The 20,462-nt window shown below is 37.0% G+C and overlaps 1 protein-coding gene across 1 annotated transcript in view; it reads left to right on the top strand.

Moving 5' to 3' along the window:
• Positions 1 to 20,462, top strand: part of CERKL (ceramide kinase like) — a 108,850-nt gene that overhangs the window by 85,204 nt on the left and 3,184 nt on the right. The window contains exons 4-11 of the mRNA XM_027589575.2: positions 2,682 to 2,745; positions 9,371 to 9,513; positions 14,720 to 14,794; positions 15,592 to 15,769; positions 15,853 to 15,912; positions 16,492 to 16,517; positions 16,613 to 16,721; positions 19,368 to 19,464. Of these exons, the coding sequence (XP_027445376.2) occupies positions 2,682 to 2,745; positions 9,371 to 9,513; positions 14,720 to 14,794; positions 15,592 to 15,769; positions 15,853 to 15,912; positions 16,492 to 16,517; positions 16,613 to 16,721; positions 19,368 to 19,464 (752 nt within the window). The remainder of the gene's footprint in view (positions 1 to 2,681; positions 2,746 to 9,370; positions 9,514 to 14,719; positions 14,795 to 15,591; positions 15,770 to 15,852; positions 15,913 to 16,491; positions 16,518 to 16,612; positions 16,722 to 19,367; positions 19,465 to 20,462) is intronic.

The following is a 20,462-nucleotide window of genomic DNA, read 5'->3' as shown; positions in this document are numbered from 1 at the left end:
AGGATCAAATACGTGAGAAAATCATTCTGGGAGAGAGTAGGATAAAGGTTGGAGGCAGACCGGGGCAGAGACTATTGTAATATCCACATTAAAAAAATATTAGTGGCTGGACCATAGGCATTGGCTTGAGATGGGATACTGTAGCAACAAAGACCGAAACAACTGGTCTTGACCTTGGGTAGCAAGGAGGAGATGATGGAACACAAGGAACAATATATTTGAGAGGCAGTTTGAAGGTGGAAATGACAGATTCCATTTAGAGCTAAGTCAGAAGTACCTATAGGACAGGAGAGAAAATGCCATCTCGGTATCTTATCCCATTGTAGAATTTTATCACCAGACCAGGAAATGTTTCTTTAAGTCCAAGTCTCATCTGATTTTACTTCAGCCTGTTTCCTCATCAACATTCAGCATTAACCTCAAGACATTACTTCCCTCCAATCTCGTCGTCTTGAGGAAGTAATACATAAATTGAAGGTTAGGGTGGGTGGGGGAATCCCAGCACTGAGAACCGAGTTCAAAGCCTTGCAAAGAATGGAATCTCCAAATTTCCTGAATAGAAGGGGCATAGGGTGTCATTCTCATCAGAAAAGGAAAGCAAGTGAAAGAAAAGACTAGTAACCTTTTGAAACTGCATTTGTCTAGCAGTCTACTCCATATGTTTATTTGGAATGGGATGATTTGAATCTGGCTCTTTGTGACTCCAGGGCCCATAATATTATGTCTAAATACATCAGTTTCTTCTACTCTATCTGAATAGTAGTCCAGATTATTCTCTATCCTTTTTCCCCTATGTTATTTTTCTTTGTAATCACTTATTACTAATTCATATCGTGTATTCATGTTTTAAAATTAGTGTCTAGTTTCTGCCTCCAGAATATGAGCTCCCTGATGCCAAGGACTTCATTCCTATTGTTCATTTTCCTAATATATTGTCATCAAGTTTCTTTCATCTTTTCCTCTTTGTTCCAGGTCACTATATTTTTCTAACTTTTTCAGTGTTACTTTAAAAATTACTCTTCTTTGAGGTGCTGGGTGGCTCAGTCGTTAAGCGTCTGCCTTCAGCTCAGGTCATGATCCCAGGGTCCTGGGATCGAGCCCCACTTCAGGCTCCCTGCTCAGCTGGGAGCCTGCTTCTCCCTCTCCCACTCCCCCTGCTTGTGTTCCCCCTCTCGCTGTGTCTCTCTCTGTCAAATAAATAAATCAAATCTTAAAAAAAAATTACTCTTCTTGGATAATTTGCATCAACATATCATCAAATTCCACCTGCAAGATCAAAGAAATAGAATATTATTTAAAATTTTTTCCTGAATAAAGATAGCATTTAGCCATAACCTAATTTTAAAGCTAATTTCATATTGAATTTGAAAAGCTTTACCAAAGTAAGCTTTAGCATAGAAGCAAGATTTGATAAACTGATTCTCAGCATAAATATTTCTTCATAATATCATTATTTTCAGTGTGTGTATGTATAACATTTTATTTTGTATTTTTAAGGTTGCAACTACTTGCTGAGGTTATAAATGATCAACACAACCATTTATGATAACCTTCCAAGTTTATTAATATTAATATTTTATCCTTAGTTTTCTCATAGCCTTCTTCTGATTAGAATTCAATACACAGAAGTTTTATTCATGTGAATGCTAACAACATTTGAATAAACTGGGGGAGAATTACAATGTAATGGTGCTGGATACAGAGTGATTCTTTTAGACACCAAGACTAATAATTCTTAACAATATCTAAAAACATTGTAGGAAAAGCTTGAACCATGCCGGCACCAGGGACAGACAGGCATGAAAGATTAATGTAATCTTGCATATAATGATGCACATTCTTACACAAAAAATCCATCTGCAATGTCATGTCAGTCCGCAGAAATCTTTGATGGGTGGATACAGCTGGGCTGTCTCTTCTGGCAATGCTGCCCCAGAAAATGCTAAGTGTGGTTGGGATGCTTGGTGCCATCTGCAGTGTGCCAGTTTATCCTGTCTCCACTGGCATTTACAGTACTTTGTAGGGCATCACGACTGTAGAGACAGCGATAGGGAGTGACAGATTCATTTCCTCAGAGGATCCGGCTCTGGTGGGTCCGCGCCACCTTCCTCCGCGGCTTGGGGTCTGTTATCATTGGTCTTGGCTTTGCTTCGTTATTTTCCCATCCAGCTCCTTCTCTTTTTTGTCGAGCAGTTCCAGATACACATTCTTCTAGTATGTAAATCTTACACTAATCCTTCAACTAATTTATTCATGTAAGGTTGCCAAAATGATTTAACATTGACTCTTCGATGCCAGCTAATATGCCTTATTTTCAAAATACTGCTGCTCTTAGGCTTCTGATTTAAAGGGAATGTGTCTTCTTTATAATATCAGGAAGGGAACACTGAACAGACAGGCACCAAGATAAATGATCTAACTGCTGTGTGTGGGATAGCCCCATGTGACTTACGTAGTTGGAACAGATATATGACCCTCTTTTCCATAAAGCTATAAAACACATCAGGAAAGTAACCCTTAACCCTCTTTCCCATGATTAAAATATAAATATTCAAGGATGAATGTTGTTTTATGACCTGACCATATGTTTATGATATTATTTTGCCAAACTAAGTGAAAGAGTGTAGATCATTGTTTCAAACTTTCACCTGTTCTTGTTTTTGGTTTTTGTTTTTAAATAGTAACAGAATATGAAGGGCATGCTTTGGCACTGCTGAAGGACTGTGAACTCCAGGAATTTGATGGGTAGGTTATATTATCAATCTGTATGTGTCACATGGCTTATGTTCTGAAATGTTTCGTGAGTTTTTAGCCACATATTTGGGACTTATAAATATTTCAATATTTGTGGTGAATGTAATTAGACTATTGCATCCATATCTATGTAATAACAATTAATGATGACAATATGGCATGGTCCTCTACCTCTCAGGATCAGGCATAGGAGAACAAAAGGAGAAATCTATAAGTACTGGGAAATCAAAGAGGACCACGTTTTACTGACCTAATGTGCATATATTTGGATCTGTAGTCCTTAATTCTTGGCTTTAACCATGTATCTAGTAAAGCACTAATGGAAGGTCATATGGTATAACTGTATTGTGATCCTCTTTTGCAAATTTGTTGATAATGTTAATAGATACCCACTGGTTCATTTGGCTGTGACTGCGGGTAAATATTTTATACATACAAATATATTGGGGTGCCTGGGTGGCTCAGTCGGTTAAGCATTTGCCTTCAGCTCAGGTTATTATCTCAGGGTCCTGGGATCCAGCCCCATGTCAGGTGCCCTGCTCAGCGGGGAGTCTGCTTCTCCCTCTCCCTCTGTCCCTTACCCCCCGCTTTTGCACTCACTCTCTCTCTCTCTCAAATGAATAAATCTTTTAAAATATATAATTTTCAGTATAAATAAAAGATGCTAGGGGCGCCTGGGTGGCTCAATCATTAAGCGTCTGCCTTCAGCTCAGGTCATGGTCCCAGGGTCCTGGGATGGAGCCTCGCGTCGGGCTCCCTGCTCAGCGGGAAGCCTGCTTCTCCCTCTCCCACTCCCCCTGCTTGTGTTCCCTCTCTCGCTGTGTCTCTCTCTGGCAAATAAATAAAATTTTTTTAAAAAGATGCTAATTTTAATTCTTTTATAATTTAGTGGCTACCAATTAAGGGTGCTCTCCAGAGTAGGCATTGGAAACTGTCATTTGCTATACATTGCTGGAGTGTGTAGAAATTGTTCACTGTTATGCAGACATTAGAAATGAGGCAAGTGAACATACTTTAATCATTTTATTAAAAAGTAGGCAAATCAATTTGCTAAAGTGGTGGATTGATGTGTTAGACAAAAACATTTTAGGGAAGATTTTTTACAAGGGTTGATTTTTCAGAGTTTTAAAAGGTGGCAAAAATGTGAATTATCTGTGTCACATGGTGATGGGCAGGAAACAATATAATATCGGGAAGGACAGTTGTGTCTTTGAATGGTAGAGTTAAAGGCTTTGCTCTTCCCAAAGAACTATTAGAATATTTTAGGAAGGAAAGTGATGCAATCACAATGGGGCATTCCCAGGGTTGTTTTTCCAGAAATGCTTAATATTTTTTGATAAGAAGCAATATTAGAGGATGAAGAAGAAAGTTTGATAAGTAAAACAAGACTTTTCAAAAAGAATTTGAGAGGAACAAATCTAGATGGCGCCATTATATGAATATTGAGGATGAAGAGTATGGGGTAGGAGATTACTTAAGAGCTTTATACTTAAAGCTAGACAGATTGACTAACAGGCTACGTTTGGCAAATTATCTTGCAAGTATACAATTTAAGAAAAGTAATTGGGGGAATCAATCAGCACCCACCAGCTACCGCTTTAATGTGCTGCATAGTCCTGAAACACAGCTTGTGAGTATCTAAGTGTGGCTGTATTGCAAATAAGTCCTTTCTTCAAAACATGATTATATAAATAATGAGGGTAACAGATATCAGAGATATTAGATCTGGTCTTGCCCATCAGCATTTTGGAAGTGTTCTGTCAAATGTGCTATGTACAAATAAATTCCATTGGCAATTATACTATGTAAGGATCAAGAAGAATTTTGCAGAGGAGCGCCTGGGTGGCTCAGTCAGTTAAGCCTCTGCCTTCAGCTCAGGTCATGGTCCCAGGGCCCTGGGATTGAGCCCCATATTGGGCTACCTGCTCAGCGGGGAGCCTGCTTCTGCCTCTACCTCTGCCCCTCCTCTCCGCCTGTGATTTCTCTCTCTCTCTCAAATAAATAAATAAATAAGATCTTTTAAAAAAATTTTGCCGAATGACAAAAGACTCAAGTGCAGGATAGTAATTTTTTTTTCTCTAACTGGATATACTCAATTCTGGTTTATTTCACATGGCAGGTGTTGTTATTTAACAGCGTGGCCCTAAAAGTTATGCAGATCTTTTAGTTATTATCCACATTTTTTTAACCACATAGTTTGACCTAACTACTCTATGATTTAAGTTTAGTGATTTAATGGTTTCTGAATTCCACAGCATGCTGATTTATTTAGGACTTATAATAATTTAAAATTTCTATTGAAAATCATCTATTTTCTAAGATTCCTTCAATATCTCACTTATTTTCATGGGCCTAGTTTTTCCACTGGGACTTGGGAAAACTTAGTAAAATGGTCATTTTAAGTCACTCCACTTAGAATTACATGGATTAGGTGTATGAGGAGAACAATGGAAACGTAGTTTCTTTAGACACTTTAAGAGAACAATTCTTTGCATGAATTTTTTTAGATTCCACATATGTGGGAAATCATATTGTATTTACCTTTCTCTAACTTACTTCACTTAGTGTAATACTCTCTAGGTCCTTCCATGTTCTTGCAAATGGCAAGATAAAAGAACAGATTGGTGGTTGCTGGAAGGGAGGAGGATTGGGGATGGGTGAGGGAGATCAAGAGGTACGGACTTCCAGTTATAAATAAGTCAGGGGGATATAATGTACAGCATGAAGATTAGAGTCAATAACAGTGTATTGCATATTTGAAAGTTGCTAATAGAGATCCTGAAAATTCTCATCGCAAGAAAATAATTTTCTTGTAACTTTGTATGATGATGGCTGGTAATTAGACTTATTGTGAAGATCACTTGCAATGTACATAAATAACGAATCATTGTTATTAACCTGACACTCATAGAATGTTATATGTCAAATATATTTCAATTAAAAAGAAAGAACAATTCTCTAACAAGTGGAAGCATTTGAAAATGTAATGCACTCTGTTTGTGAGTTCCCTGTTTCTGAACTTGTTCAAAGAGTGGCTATTGGAGCACTTCTTGAGAAAGAGGTACAAATGATTTAAGGTGGGGATAAGCTACCCCCAAGATTCTATGGTCTTTTGATGAGAGAGGGGATTCCTTCAAGAACTTGAGCCTGAAGCATTTCTGCCTAATTCAAGTGAAGCTATTGATAGGGTGTGACTAGAAAATCAACTAAAGGTTTTTAGACACAGATCAAAGAGTTTAAGATCCAAGAAATATTCTGTGTATACTATTTAATAAAGCAAAATGGTTTGGTAAATAATGTTTAAGAAATGTTACTTGCTAAGATTTTGGAATTTTTAACAAGTTACATATGTTTCTATGAAGACCCACTGTGACAAAGCTAACAGGAACAAACACATCTATCAGTCCTCAAGACCGCTGTTGTGCATCTCCTGTGTATTCTAGCAAACACTCTGAGATCCGTCGCTCAAACTTGTGGGAGTGTCACTTTTTATTTGCCCCCTATTTTTACTATGCATGGAGAGAAAGTTTGTAAAGGCAAAGAAAAGAGTACTATCAGGTGCATAGACTTGAAGCAGCAACGGTTGAATTTACAAGTGTGAACGTGGTTAAGCTAATCTATAGTTCTTATGCAGTAATAAATATACTAATATTTTCCTATTTTGTTTCAGAGTTTTTATTTGAACTTGTTGAATTAGTTTTTCTCTTCTTTTTTAAATTTCACCATGAGCTAGACCCACACTGATTTAGACATTATTTGACTAACATTGACATTTGATCACATCGACCATGATATCTCTATACTAAGGTATTTTTTAAAAAGTACCTCTTTTCAGAAAAGAAAAAGTTTAAATCAAAACCTAGTAACCTATTAAACATCTCAAAGATGATACTGGTTTGTAGATGAAGATACACTCATTTAAAAATTATATAAAGAGAACTTTTATGAAGAGAAATAAGGTATCAGCCTCTGGTTATTCTTTTCCAGACAGAATCATTGTATTTGGGGTCATGGAAAGAAGGAGTTTACTTTTTCTGAAAATATAGGAGGTACCACATGCAAAGGATTAGTTACTAGGTTTATGTTTAGGGTAACTCTTAAGTGTGGTTAAATTAACACATTATAGAAGGTTATGGGTAGGTGTTTGCTTTGCCTTTTCTTGTAATGTCCAGACTCTTGTGATGTGTTTGCGTTAAGTATATCCCCGAGGTTGAGTAACTAGTATTCCTGGAGGTGATCTTAATGATATAGTAGTTATCAACATATTTTTTTCTTAACACATTTAATTCCATGTTGATTCTACTGGTAAACTGATTTTCAAAACAGTAAACCTCTCGTAAGGTGATTTTCATTAGGTTTCACGTATTAGGAAAGGATTATAATACATGGAATAGTAGTAGTGCAGTCTCTAAGGCTGAATTGTGATGTTTCAAACCTTTCTTCTGTTACTTATTATGTAATGACCTTGGAAAAGTTACTTAATCTTTCTGTGCCTTAGTTTCCTAATTTGAAATTGAAGGTAAAAGTATCCACTGCATATGGTTATTGTCCATATTAAATGTCCAAATTAAAGGAGTTAATACATGGAGGGTGCTGAGAACAGTGCTTGGTACATAGTAATTATTCACTAAATGTTACTTTATTGTTGTAATTATCATTTGTTAAAGTTTCAAAATGTAACATAAAATGTGTTATGACAAAAATTCAAAGGCAGAGTATGTTCACAGAGGAGCCATCCTGTCAGTTCTAGCGATGAGTTAACATGTACAAGATGCTATAACTGGATGCAGGATCCCAGGGGTCAGATGCTGGCATACTAAATGGAAAAGTCAGGTTCTTCTGTGCTAAGTTATATGTTTTGTTGGAGGACTTCATGTGCTCCTTTTAGATCACACACACTTCAACAGGTAGAAGGGGCATGAATCTCATAGTTATAATTAAGTTCATAGAATGTTGGCAAACTTCTGAGATCTTTGAAATCCTATTAGACAAGGTTCACATCAAACCGTGGTTCCTCCCTTTATAAAGATGAGGCTAATGCCTACTTCATAGAATTCTGAGGATTCAATAGAACTAACATATTTTCTGACATAAAGTCAACCCTCAGTAGATAGAATCACCTTTTTTTTTTCTGAATCAGTGACCACATGATGAACCCCTAGAATACTTTCAGACATAAAATAATACCCCTAGCCAAAAATGACCTGGGTAATATCCCACGTCCTGGAGTCTCTGATAACTAGGGTGGACCTGGACCTGCCAGGCTGTGTGCAGTCATAGGGCTGAACCTCAGCTATGGGCAGGGGCTGGAAGGCTGAGAGCGAGGTGTGGGGGAGTTGATGAACCCTCAGTCTCTGGATTCACCAACGTCTAGAGCTTCTTAAACTTAAGGAACCATTTAAAATCTGGTGACCAGGGCACCTGGGTGGTGCAGTCAGTTGAGCGTCCGACTCTTGGTTTGGCTCAGGTCTGATCTCAGGGTCCTGAGATCGAGCTCCACCTCAGGCTCTCTGCTGAGCATGGAGTCTGCTTGAGTTTCTCTCTCCCTCTTCCTTTACCCCTTCCTCCCGCACGTGCTCTCTCTCTCAAATAAATAAATAAAACCTGCTGCTCATGGTCCATAGGCTGTTTTGTTTGGCACGTAAAGGTTTTAAATATATTGAATGCTAGTTGATAATATTGACAAATGAGACTCACTCAAAAATCAGAATCTGTGGCTTCTCTAAAAAAATCAGAGGATGAAAAATCTCTAGAAAAATCTGGGCGTGCCTCCCAGATGATGGGCTGAACTGAGAATCTGTCCCTCCTTTAGACTCAGTGTGCTCTTCCATTTTTGCTGGGCCCTTAGAGGCCTTGAGTTATGACACCTGCTTTCAATAACACAAACTCTTCCTCCTTTTGGGTGAATTAATGTGATTTTGCTACTTAAGATTATTTTACATCTTTTAAATACAAATAATTATGAAACAAATTTCTGAAATCTTATATATTACTTTCATGAATTTCTACCACCACCTCTGCTATAGTCTACTTACCATGAGGTCTTAAAAAAATTATTAGCAGTACTGACTAAGCTCAAAAGGGCAGTAACAATAATTTAAAAAAGTGCCATCTAGCAGTAATGTCCAAAAGATAAAAAACAGTTCAGGTTTTCAATTACTATATTTATATACTAATGATAAATAGCTTCTTAAAATTTCATATTTTACATGACTTTTACAGTTGTCTTTTCAGAGCTATATTGAAAATTAGCAGTTGGTTAAATGAATTATTGCACATGACTGTTAACATAAAATGAGAACAATATACTTTTGGATATTAACAGAGCAAAACGCAGGTTTGATGTAATTAACATGGTCAAATGTTTTAATGTCTCTTAACCCACTTAGAAATATTTTGTCTATGGGGTCATCGTGTAGGTATTATATCTGTGAAGTAAACTTTACCAGTGCAGTGCTAGAGCCTTCTTACTCATTGACACTTAAACTAAAATGTTGGAAGGTGCGTGTGAGTCACCATGCACATGAATATATACGGTTACTCTTTTGAAGTTGAGATTTCAGGAATTATTACCAATTATTTTAAAGTGTTGCATTCTTAATTTCTTGTTTTCTAGTGTTGTCTGTGTTGGTGGAGATGGATCTGCCAGTGAAGTGGCCCATGCTTTGCTTCTCAGAGCCCAGAGGAATGCTGGGAAGGAAACAGGCAGCCCCCTCAACCCTGTCCGAGCGCAGCTTCCACTTGGGTTAATACCTGCAGGCAAGCAGAGGGCCATGGATTTGTTAAATGGAACCTCTCCTCCTCTCTTTCTCTGTTTCTCTTCCTAACCTAGACAGTGTGACACAGAGCTAAATGCACAGACTTTGAATCTGAAAGACCCAAGTTCATCATCTCCACTATGGAATGGGAGACTTTGGACAAGTTATTTAATTACTTTGAGCCTCATTTTTCTAATCTGTAAAAAAGATACACATATATTCACCTCATTATAAGGTTATGGTAGTATTAGATGGTATATGTGGAGGAATTAATACATAGTTAAACAATCAACAAATGGGATAATCATTATTCTACCTTCCCCTATTAAGTCTAATGATTGCACAGCACCAGGTCTGAAATTTCCCAACAGGGCCACTTGAGTCAAGCTGCTTACAATGTCACGTGAGGTAAAATGTGGAACTCTCATTATCGGAGTATAAATACATAACCTGGAGTTGAAAATGCCAAAAAGATTCATTCTCACTGCTGTGTTGCTAGCAGCTAGAATAGAACGTGACACAGTGAACGCTCCATAGTGTTTATTAGGTGAATGAACGTAAAGAAGACGTTAATAGAGCTAGTGCCACTTGAATTCGGCCTAAAATGGGTAGGATCTGGCCTGAGGAGGATGAGTTATTTTCTTCATTGCAAAAATAATCAATGCCAAAGCGAAATCCAGGAGCTTGGAGAAATAGAAAATGGGCCATTTGTTGGGTGATGACTGGATCAAAATTTTCCCAAACCATGGTGGCTCCGGACTCCACAGGGAGGGGTCTGAATTGTGTTTGATAAACAGTAGGGAACAATGGGAGGTTGAGAGCAAGGGAACACCCTGCTGGGAGCCTTTGTAGGAGAATTTGTGAGTAGGGGAAGGGAGGGGAAAGCCCTGAGAGCCTGGGAGAACAGCTAGAGCAGCCCTGGCTTCCAGAAGAGAGGGAAACATCTTTCACAAGTTTATTACGTTATGCCAGTCACTCCTCCCAAATTATTTAAACAAACAATAGTGATGGAAAGAGATTATTTTTTTTTTCATTTGGAAAACCTCACACGATATTCTCTCTACCAGAAAAGCAGAAACAATGGTTGTTTCCTATGAAAATAGGAAATAATATACCTGGTTAAAAAATTCAACATTCTATCCACTTGATAACCACATTCATTTAGTACGGATTTCAGTATATTTAGTATTGTTCATTGACAGAGAACAAAAGATATACAAATGCTCTTTTAGACTGTGAAGTCTTTCAAAAAAAAAAGAACTTAAAAGGAGACACATATTTGGATATATCCTAATAATTATAAAGCATATAGAGAAAAACCTTTGCTGGTCTTACGCAGAAGAGAAGAAAATAACCTCAAATGGGAAAAAAAAGATGCTGGCAAAGAGGAGCCAACCGCTTTCACCATTTCCTGTCATTTTAGTGGCTCTGTCTATAATGGTGGAGCTTTTCAGCATTTCTTTCCATGCCAAGTGGATGTGCTTAGGTCATTTCCTCTTCACTAGCAAATACACTCCCAAGGTCACTTATTAACTGCTGTGAATCAAAAATGAAAAGGTGGTTATCCTTACAGGTACGCATTTGACATAAAGTGAATAGTTAGCTAGCAAAACTGGTGGTCATGCTTACCTTTTTAATACGCCATTTGAATGCACTTTGCTTAGAAAATACAGCCTGTTGCCAAAATTGTGGTTGTTGTATAGGAGTTCCAGCTTATGGATTCCATAAGGAAGGGGGGAGTCATGTGCGGGATATACTAATAGGAGGACTCAATGTCCCATCAGGGCTTTGATAGAAAATGGTAACAAGAGTGAGGCAGGAAGTTTCCAAGCTGCACACAGAAGACAGTCTGCCTTTGAAGCCATTTGCCTCCTGGAGAGAGACACCCAGAGGGAGAGTGTTTAGTAAATTACTCCACTGAGCCAACAGACTAAGCCGCTGAATTATGGTCAGACTCAAATGGATCAGTTGTGGGGAAGCCTGTATTTGAACTGCTGGCCAGTAGCGATGGTGTGTGTTGCCATGGGAACTGGTGCTAAGGAACTATACAGAGATTCTGATTAAAGGGGTGGGGGAAGGATAGAGGAAAAAGCCAGAGAGGACATAAAAATAAAAAAGCAATCCAGTTGTTGTAAAACAAGGCTCAATCCACATACTGATGGCTGCGAACCATATATTCCTATAGCGTTCACATAAATAAATTCATGCTTTCCAATTAATTTGAGGAGAATAAAATATTGCCAAGGGACTGTTAATTTCTATGATATTTCAGGCAAAGAACCAAAGTGTAGGTGCAGTTTTCATGAGAATTTTAGATATGCTTGACTAGGAAGTCATTACATCACATTTATCTGTTTGGATGTGGGAGACATTAACGGCCTTATGAATATTCATGGTGTCTGGTTAATTAAGTTAATTGTTCTGCAGAAGTGCTTGCACTTCCAAGGACAATTTTTTTCCTTTTTTCTTTTTGCCTCCATAGTTTCTGCCTGGTACTTTCATCACTCATGCTTTACATGAACTGCTACTTTTGTCCTTACCCTCTTTGTATTTGGCACATTTTAGCAGGTCTGGGGAGGTGGTGGTGAGCAAAGTTGCTGGTAGCTGTTAAGAAAAATAACTTTTCAGGCTAATTAAAATGTTTACCTTGAGGTAGAACATTTATAGCTTTTGTGAGAATGCTAAAATTACATGGTTGTTATTTATGTGAGCAGCATGTTCTTTTGGCATGTAGACATCTTTTCAGACGGATCACATTTTGTTTTTGGAAATTGTACTCTTTTAGATTATCCAAACAAAAATACTGAGCAATCTATAGTATTACCTTTTTATAAGCACTTTCCTCACAAACTTTCCTTTTTGATTCAGAGTATAAAAAGCTGTTCTTCAGGACTAAGGAACAGGTTAATCAGACTAGAAAATGACTAAAGTAATTTCTGGTCATGCCTCTTTGCAAACTATGGAATTAAGAACAAGTTGTCAAGGTGCAAAGCCTGAGACATAAAAATTAAAAAAGTGGTCTTTAGCAGTCTAAAAGGATTTGTGTTTGGGCATGCTTAGCATACTTCAAACACAGAGGGAATAAATGGTCTTTATTTTCTTGAGTCATGATATGTGTCATTCTCTATTGCACATGACAACATTACATTATGTTCTTTAATAGCCTTTCTAGAGGAATGCTTTTATGGTTTATTCCTAATTAACCATGGTAATGGAGGAAATGTGTTTCATGGAGTACTGTAATCCATTGATAATCCTAAATATCTCACTCTAATTATGTGGCCTCCTCCAAAACCTTTACCATAAATCTGATTGGGAAGCAAAATAGGTTGATTTGTTTCCTCTCTTTCCTCCCACCCATTCCAGATTAATTAGCAATTAGAGGACCAAAGGGCAGGCTGTAGATGGTCAAAGGATAATTGGAAAGGCTTAGGTAATTGACTCCTGGGTAAAGATCCACTGAGTAACAGGTTTCTGGACCCCTCGTTCTTAAATCTTAGGGTGCCTATGAGCCACCTTGAGAACTTGCTAAAGCATGGACACCTGGTCCTCACTTCCAGACCTTCTGTTTCCAATCGTTGGAGGTGGGACCCAGATATTTGCCTTTTTAACAAGCTCCCAGATAATGTTGACGCTCCTGATTCCTAGACCATACATTCTAGATAAGTGCCTCTTCAAGTTACTGTTCATAAACAAAACCTGAGGATCTTATAAAATGCAGACTCTGATTCAGTAGGTCTGGAGTGGGACCCAAGAGTCAACATTTTAATAAGCACCCAGGTATTGTCCTAAGCACCAGGGTATTGTGGCTGGACAGTGGGCCATATTCTGAGTACCAAGGGTCAGAGCATCATTTGCCCTTTGATGAATCAGTTGGAACAGGGTTAACTAATTAGGGTTGAGATGGACTTTTCTTTGAATTGGTATTACTAGAGGTCTGGAAGTCATTAATATTAGTTAAGTCCCTTATGATGATTATTTTAATGACAGCCTTGGTTGAAAATGTCTGAGTTGCCTCGGCTTCTTCAACTCAACAGCCCTAGAACACATTAGTGCAAGTGATACAAATCGAAGAGATCATGTATGACCATGAATGTTCCCAATTAACAAATCCAGGGGGCTAACCTTCATGCTTTCACAGCTCCAGGCTGTTACTGCTTTTCTTTCTTATAATCTGTAATTCAAGAAAATTTGTAGCCTCTTAATTTTAAATCCTTTTAACGTCCTGGGAATAGCAGGGGTTAGTTGATATTTTCCTCTTCAAAAGAATGCTTGTACCCCAAGATCTCAGAGACACATAAATGTTATAGAAGCCTGATTTGAGAGAACTCTTTTCTTCTGTAGGCTGGTGGCAAAAATCCATGTGGATCATAAATTATCCTAATCATCATGAAAATAAATCTGTAATGTCTCAAAACAGACTTTTATAGCATGTTAAATACCATGGAATTAAATATTTTCTTTAGGATATCTTTTGTCATATAAGAGGGAAATCCCGGGCGCCTGGGTGGCTCAGTTGGTTAAGCGACTGCCTTTGGCTCAGGTCATGATCCTGGAGTCCCGCATCGGGCTCCCTGCTCCGCAAGGAACCTACTTCTCCCTCTGGCCCTCCCCCCTCTCATGTGCTCTCTCTGTCTCTGTCTCTCTCTCTCTCTCTCATTCTCGCTCTCTCAAAATAAATAAATAAATCTTTAAAAAAAAAAAAAAGGGAAATCCCCTCTTGGATGAAAGCTTATCTCAAAGATTCATTAAAGGTATTTAGAAACTGTCTTTTGTACTTTACAGTGATTTTAGATTGTTACTATTTGGATTTTTATTTATATATTTATGCAATTGTCTCTGCTCTCCCAAGACAGCCTCAATGCTGTTGGTGCTCATTTTGTGATAGAAGTTAGAAGCCCACTCATTGAAGTTGGAGTAGACTTTGATAGAGCTAGTATATTTTGGTAGAAAATAGACATTAATAGTGGAAAAAGCTGTGAGCAAGTAGATACTATAAACTATTTACTAATTTTAAGTTGTTTAAAGGCTAAACAGTGATTTGGCAACCATTTGATGTGAATCGAAGCTGTGAATGAACACTTATAAACATCCATTAATTTTTTCATTTGAACATTATGTAGTGGTATCTGTGTAAAGTAAGAGCAAGTGCATAACTTAAAACATACACTACATTGATTTTACATGTTTTGAAATTGATTTGGCAGGCTCTACTAATGTACTGGCACATTCTCTTCATGGAATCCCTCATGTGGTAACTGCAACTTTGCACATTATAATGGGTAAGAATTCTTTCAAAGAAGTTCATGTTTTATAAGGCAGTTTTTTTATAAGGAAGCTTTTATATTTATATAAGGCGATTTTATTTCTGTCAGACATATCTAAGGGAGGACAAGTTCTTTGTCTTTCAAAGCAGAGAAATGTTTTACTGAAAACCAAAAGTCAGGCGAAGCTTTACCATTTGGACTGCTTCCCTTTTCAGGGTCCAGGCACTATAAAGAGCAGAAAATGAAGTTTTACTATAATCTTGTGAGAAAAAAAAATCATCATGATGGTCAGGATCACAACTTTACAATCAAGATAGAGAAAACCCATGCATCCTATTTAAGTATATCAGATACTATTGTTGGACTACACGAAGACTATAGGGCTAGGATGATGTTATTAAAAGAAAAACACAAAAAGAAAAAAAAATACACCACATAGCCACTCTAGAATTGTTATTATTCCAGTTGATGGAAGGTCTGTAAACTCAGATAAGTACAATGCAAAACTGTTAAATCTAAGTTTACTTTGCACATGTACTTCAACTTGACTTTCTTAACCATGTTTTATATGAAATAACAATAAGCTGCAGTATTTACTCCTTTGTGTTTTTCTTCCTTAGTACCTGAAAAAGTTACAAATGGCAGTTGTAGTAGTTGTAGGTTAAGGGAGATGAAGAGAAAGCAAGGATATTTATCCTGGTATGAAGTTGCTCGAGACCTTCTATAAGTAAATAGGCTCTTCTGTGTTTGCCATTTTGACAACTTGCCCTACTCCTCTCACTGCTTGACTAATATCCAACATGATGTTCAAGGGCACACACAACCAGTTGATGTCTGCACTTTTAGCACCACTGGAAAGCTTCTTCGCTTTGGGTTCTCAGCCATGTTTGGCTTTGGTGGAAGAACTTTGGCCCTGGCAGAAAAAAATCGATGGATGTCACCCAACCAACGAAGGGATTTTGCGGTCATGAAGGCACTGGCAAAATTTAAGTAAGTTTTTTTTTTTTCTTAAGCCAAAAATTTTGTATCTTAGAGTACATGAGTGTTAATAGCAAACTTTTCTGTATTTTTAGGCCTGAAGACTGTGAAATAGCTTTTTTACCGTGTATTAGCTCTCACGATTTACAAGAAAGGTAGGTAAAGAGCTCAAAGTGATGTAAACATCTATATCTTTCTTTAAAGCATGGAACAGTTTGATATACACAATTTATTAGTCTTGTGATCTTTGGTTGTTTTTCGAAAATAGTAGCAAAGGATATAGGGTAGTGACGTTCTAGTAGGCCGTGTAGTTTGACTTCTGTCTTCAGAAACAACGATTCACTCCATCCATCCATCCATTCATCCATTCATTTATTCAACAGCCTGTTTATTGAATACTACATACCAGGCACTTTGGATACAACAGTAAGCCAAAAAACAAACAAAACCCATGGTTTTTGCTCTCAGAATTTCAGTCTAGTGTGGAACACAAACATTACTCAAAGCCACACAAAGCAAATGTTCTAGTCTTTAAAAGAAATGGAAAATCATTGTTATGGATGATACCACCTTTAAATGAATTAGCACAGTATAGTGCAGTAATGGAGTATACTCGCATATTTTTACTTTATCTAATCTAAGAAAATATTTAACATACTAGGTTCTTGAAGTTTCTCAGTTGAATAGATGTTATTTTTTGTGTGATGTGGTTTTCTTTGTGTTCTTACTTTTAGGAAGGCAGAAGGATCTCCCAAATCTGGTAAGCTTAAAAGTACCTCCTTGAGAACTGAGCCAAGCTCTGTTGACATTTTGCTCTGGTGAGGGAAAGTAACCAATCTCTTCCATTGCCTTTAGCCGGCAGTGATCAGTGGCAGACCATCCAGGGTCAGTTCTTGAATGTCAGCATTATGGCAATCCCTTGCCTGTGTTCAGTGGCACCTAGAGGCTTGGCACCTACTACCAGGTTAGTGAGTATTTTTATTGAATCACTGATACTTTTCTATAAACCAGTTTTTTTCTTTTAGAATACCTTGCTAACTTTTGGCTGGCTAGAATATTATCAACAGGTAGTGTCTTTTGGACTGTGATAATATTAGAGATCCTAAGGGACTTAGCATCAGAGTAGGCTGAGACCAACTGTTAAACTGGAAATGCTAGATGATCACTGATTTCTTCATATTACTGAGGCTAAAATATTTCTTGGGTTTTATTAACATGATTTTATTGTGTCATTTTTTGCCTACCTTGCTTGCTTTATTTGTGTTTGTTTACTGGTCATTGAAAACATTATATTTCTGGTATTTCTTATGACCATCTCTACTTTCAAACTGGAGAGCAGACATAAATATCCTCAGCATGAATAGCACGTACGTGGGTATATTTGATACCTTTAGTTAAAGGAAGCTGAATTTCACTTATTTATATTTAGTATGAATAGTGGTACATATGAATCTGCTGCCCACATTTTCTTGAGACATTTTATATATCATTTTATCCACAAAAATATAAACCATCTCTTACACATTCTTTTCAAGCAGCTTTCCATTATTCATCTGAAAATCTTTCTCTCCCACTCCCATAGAGAGCATAGAAGAAAGGATCATGAATGTTGTGTAATATAGTCAAATCTAGATTTTCCCTGGAAGTGGAATGAAAGAATGACTTCTGTGCTGTGGCAATTTATAACGTAATTGCAATGATTAGTTTTGTGTTCCCTGCAAAATATTTAACCAGAATGATTAACAGCTAGCAAAGGGGATGGATTTAAAAATTTTTTCCGTGGCAGTTGATATGAAGGTAATAAACAGAGAAATATCCAAAGTTAGAGAAGAAGAAAAACTATAAACTTGGGTATTAATAATCTGGACACCAGGGTCCTTATTATCTCTAGTAACTGGAAAGGAGTTATTTTGAAGGTTGTGTGATAGAGAAATTGAGCTTAATTGTTTCCTGCCTATACCGTCAGAAATCCTAGATAGCTATGCACCTCCCTAATGTAGTTTTCCCCGCTAAAAGTGAAAACCAGCTAGCTGACTAAAGGAGCAATGTTCTACAGGACTGGAGACAACACTTATCTAACCCTCCTTCATCTCTGACTCTCATGTTTGCTCAAGGACCTTCATGAGAGGTAGTCTGATCTTCTGGGAGTGGATTCATGCCTCTCTCAATGCTGTCCCATACAGTTTTTAGCTTGCCTGGAATTCCATTGCTTATTCTCGATAGGTTTAATCAGTATTGATGAATTTTTCGGAGGATGACTAGTCAGAGATTTCCTTTGTGGACTGTAATTAAACACTCCTTTTTTTTTTTCTTTCTTTTTTTTTTTTTCTTTGCAAATACCTTTACACCATGCCTTGGCTGGCCAGAGGTAGTCAGAAATTTATCTTTGGAATGATTCAGGATCATTGCACAGGAAATTCAACTTCCAACTTTATTTTTTTTCCCCACAATAAAGTGTAACTTAATTCAAAATACCTCAGTGAAAATTGCTGATAGAAATTAGTGTTATTTTCAGTATCCTAAGATCAAATGCATAATATAATAAAACATTTAGAATAGTGAAGGCACATAGGGTGTGTTTCAGTGACTAATAGGTATTGAAAAGGAGACATATGAAGTGCTTTTCATGTTTATGAAAAAGTAAGCAATTTTTAAAAAATAAAAACACAAGACAGTCCTCTGAATGTGTTGGCATGTTGAGTAAAATGAACATTGGACCCTGGGAATTAAGAGATCTGGTACCAGTAATCATTTTGTTTTTCCCTGTATGCCTTTGAACAAATCACTTAAACTTGGGGTCTTCTTTTCCTTCTGTATAAACTGAGTGAATGACTGGATAATCACCAAGGTCCCTTGCAAGCTCTAACCTGAGTTTCCGTAAGATTTAAAGAGCTTTTTTTCATGTTGTTGTTATTCTTGGAATAACTTTATATTTGTCTTGAAATCAAGCTAGAAATCATTTGCACATATTTCTGCAAACTGCCTTCTAAAGCTAGATGCATTTGTGAGTGGCTTTTTTGGCACTAAATCACATCTCTAAATTTGCAGTCTCTTATATTAAACTGAACAGTTATGCAAGATTAAAATGCTCAGTCATTTAACTGCACATGTGTGCTAACATTTGTCCCTTTTATCCATCCATTGGCCCCTTTGATTTATTTTCCTATGTCACTTTGACCTGTCCATAAGTAAATATTTAAATATCATACTGTAGGTTTTTAGAAAGTGTTGAACAATTTGTTATACCACTTGTATTGCTATTTTACACACGATTCCACATTTTGAATCCCTAAGTAAATACATTGGATTTTAAATGATGTCTTGATAGGTGTATAGGACGCATGATAGTTCATTTTCTAAAAAAGCCCTTAAATTAAGAACTTAGAGGAGGAAGTCAGTCGCTTAATAAAACTAATTCGAAGGGCTGTGCCATTTAACACGGCAAGATAAGATTTAAGAATTTTAGGTAACTATAACGTGACAATGATTAATCTATCTTGCCTAAAACTTCTAGTAAACGTGATACTTGTTAGAAGGAATGATACAGAGTACTTTCTGTTGCAATCACTTAATAAACTTCTCAATGTCAAATACAAATATTTAATTCCAGATTAAATAATGGAAGCATGGCTCTTATCGTTGCACGAAACACTTCTCGACCAGAATTTATAAAACACCTAAAAAGATACGCCAGTGTTAAAAATCAGGTATAGTAGATTATTTTTGTTACTTATTTGCAAAACTATTAATCATGGAAAGAGAGATGCTGCAAGAGTTGACATCAAATCCTGCCTCATAAGAAGGCATTATTTTCTTAATATATTAATCGTTTTTCTTTCAGTTTGTGGTTCATCCAAATTTTGGAAAAGTATCTATCATATTAGTATAGATTATCCCTTTCTGAGCTATCTGTTGGTGGATACATACATTTGTGTGTGTGTGTGCGCGCATGTGCATGCAAAGAGAAAGTAGAAAATGTGTTACATTGAAATGTGAAGTAAATTAAAGAAATAATTATATACTCAGCTGTTCTTCAGGATGAAAAGTAGCGAAATCTGAGATTTTTAGCCTTCTCGATGTTTGACAGCGGACTTTCTCTGAAGTTAAGCCCTTTAGATTCTCCTGCCATTTATTTACAGATCAGCCTACTTTCACTTAATTGAAATAGATTTGCAGACCTATATTTAAAAACACACCACTTTTATACAGTCATTATTCTATTCAGAACTAGAACGTGTGGTTGCGTTTTTGGAGACAGATAAAATTGTATTTCCCCTTAAGGGATTCGTTTTAAAGAGAAACAATAACTATTATAAGCCACATTCATTCTTTTGGCAGAGATTTTGACCCAGTTTTTAGGAAACTGATCCAGAAATATGTGAATTTCTGAAATTGTGAGTCTTGAACTACATCAGTATGCTTGCAAAAAAAAAAAAAAAAAAAACACAAAAAACAAAAAACACCCTATAGTCTCACTACTTATAGGTATAGAGCTGTACCTGGGTGTAGTTGGAAAGCAGAAACAGGAGTAAGGGCAGAGTAAATCCAGCCAACCACTGGCAGCGGAATCTTGCTTACGTAGGTGGCATTGCAAGGCTCACACTTTTAAAATTATACACTTTCATAGGCAGTCTTCATGAAGTTTCAGTTCTCTTCTGCCTACTACATTATTTGATCAATGTTATTGAGAAACCAACTGAATGAA

This window comes from Zalophus californianus, chromosome 3 (genome assembly GCF_009762305.2).
Source record: "Zalophus californianus isolate mZalCal1 chromosome 3, mZalCal1.pri.v2, whole genome shotgun sequence".
Taxonomy (NCBI): Eukaryota; Metazoa; Chordata; class Mammalia; order Carnivora; family Otariidae; genus Zalophus; species Zalophus californianus.
Note: the sequence above shows the minus strand (reverse complement) of the source record. Positions and strands in the feature narration are given on the sequence as shown.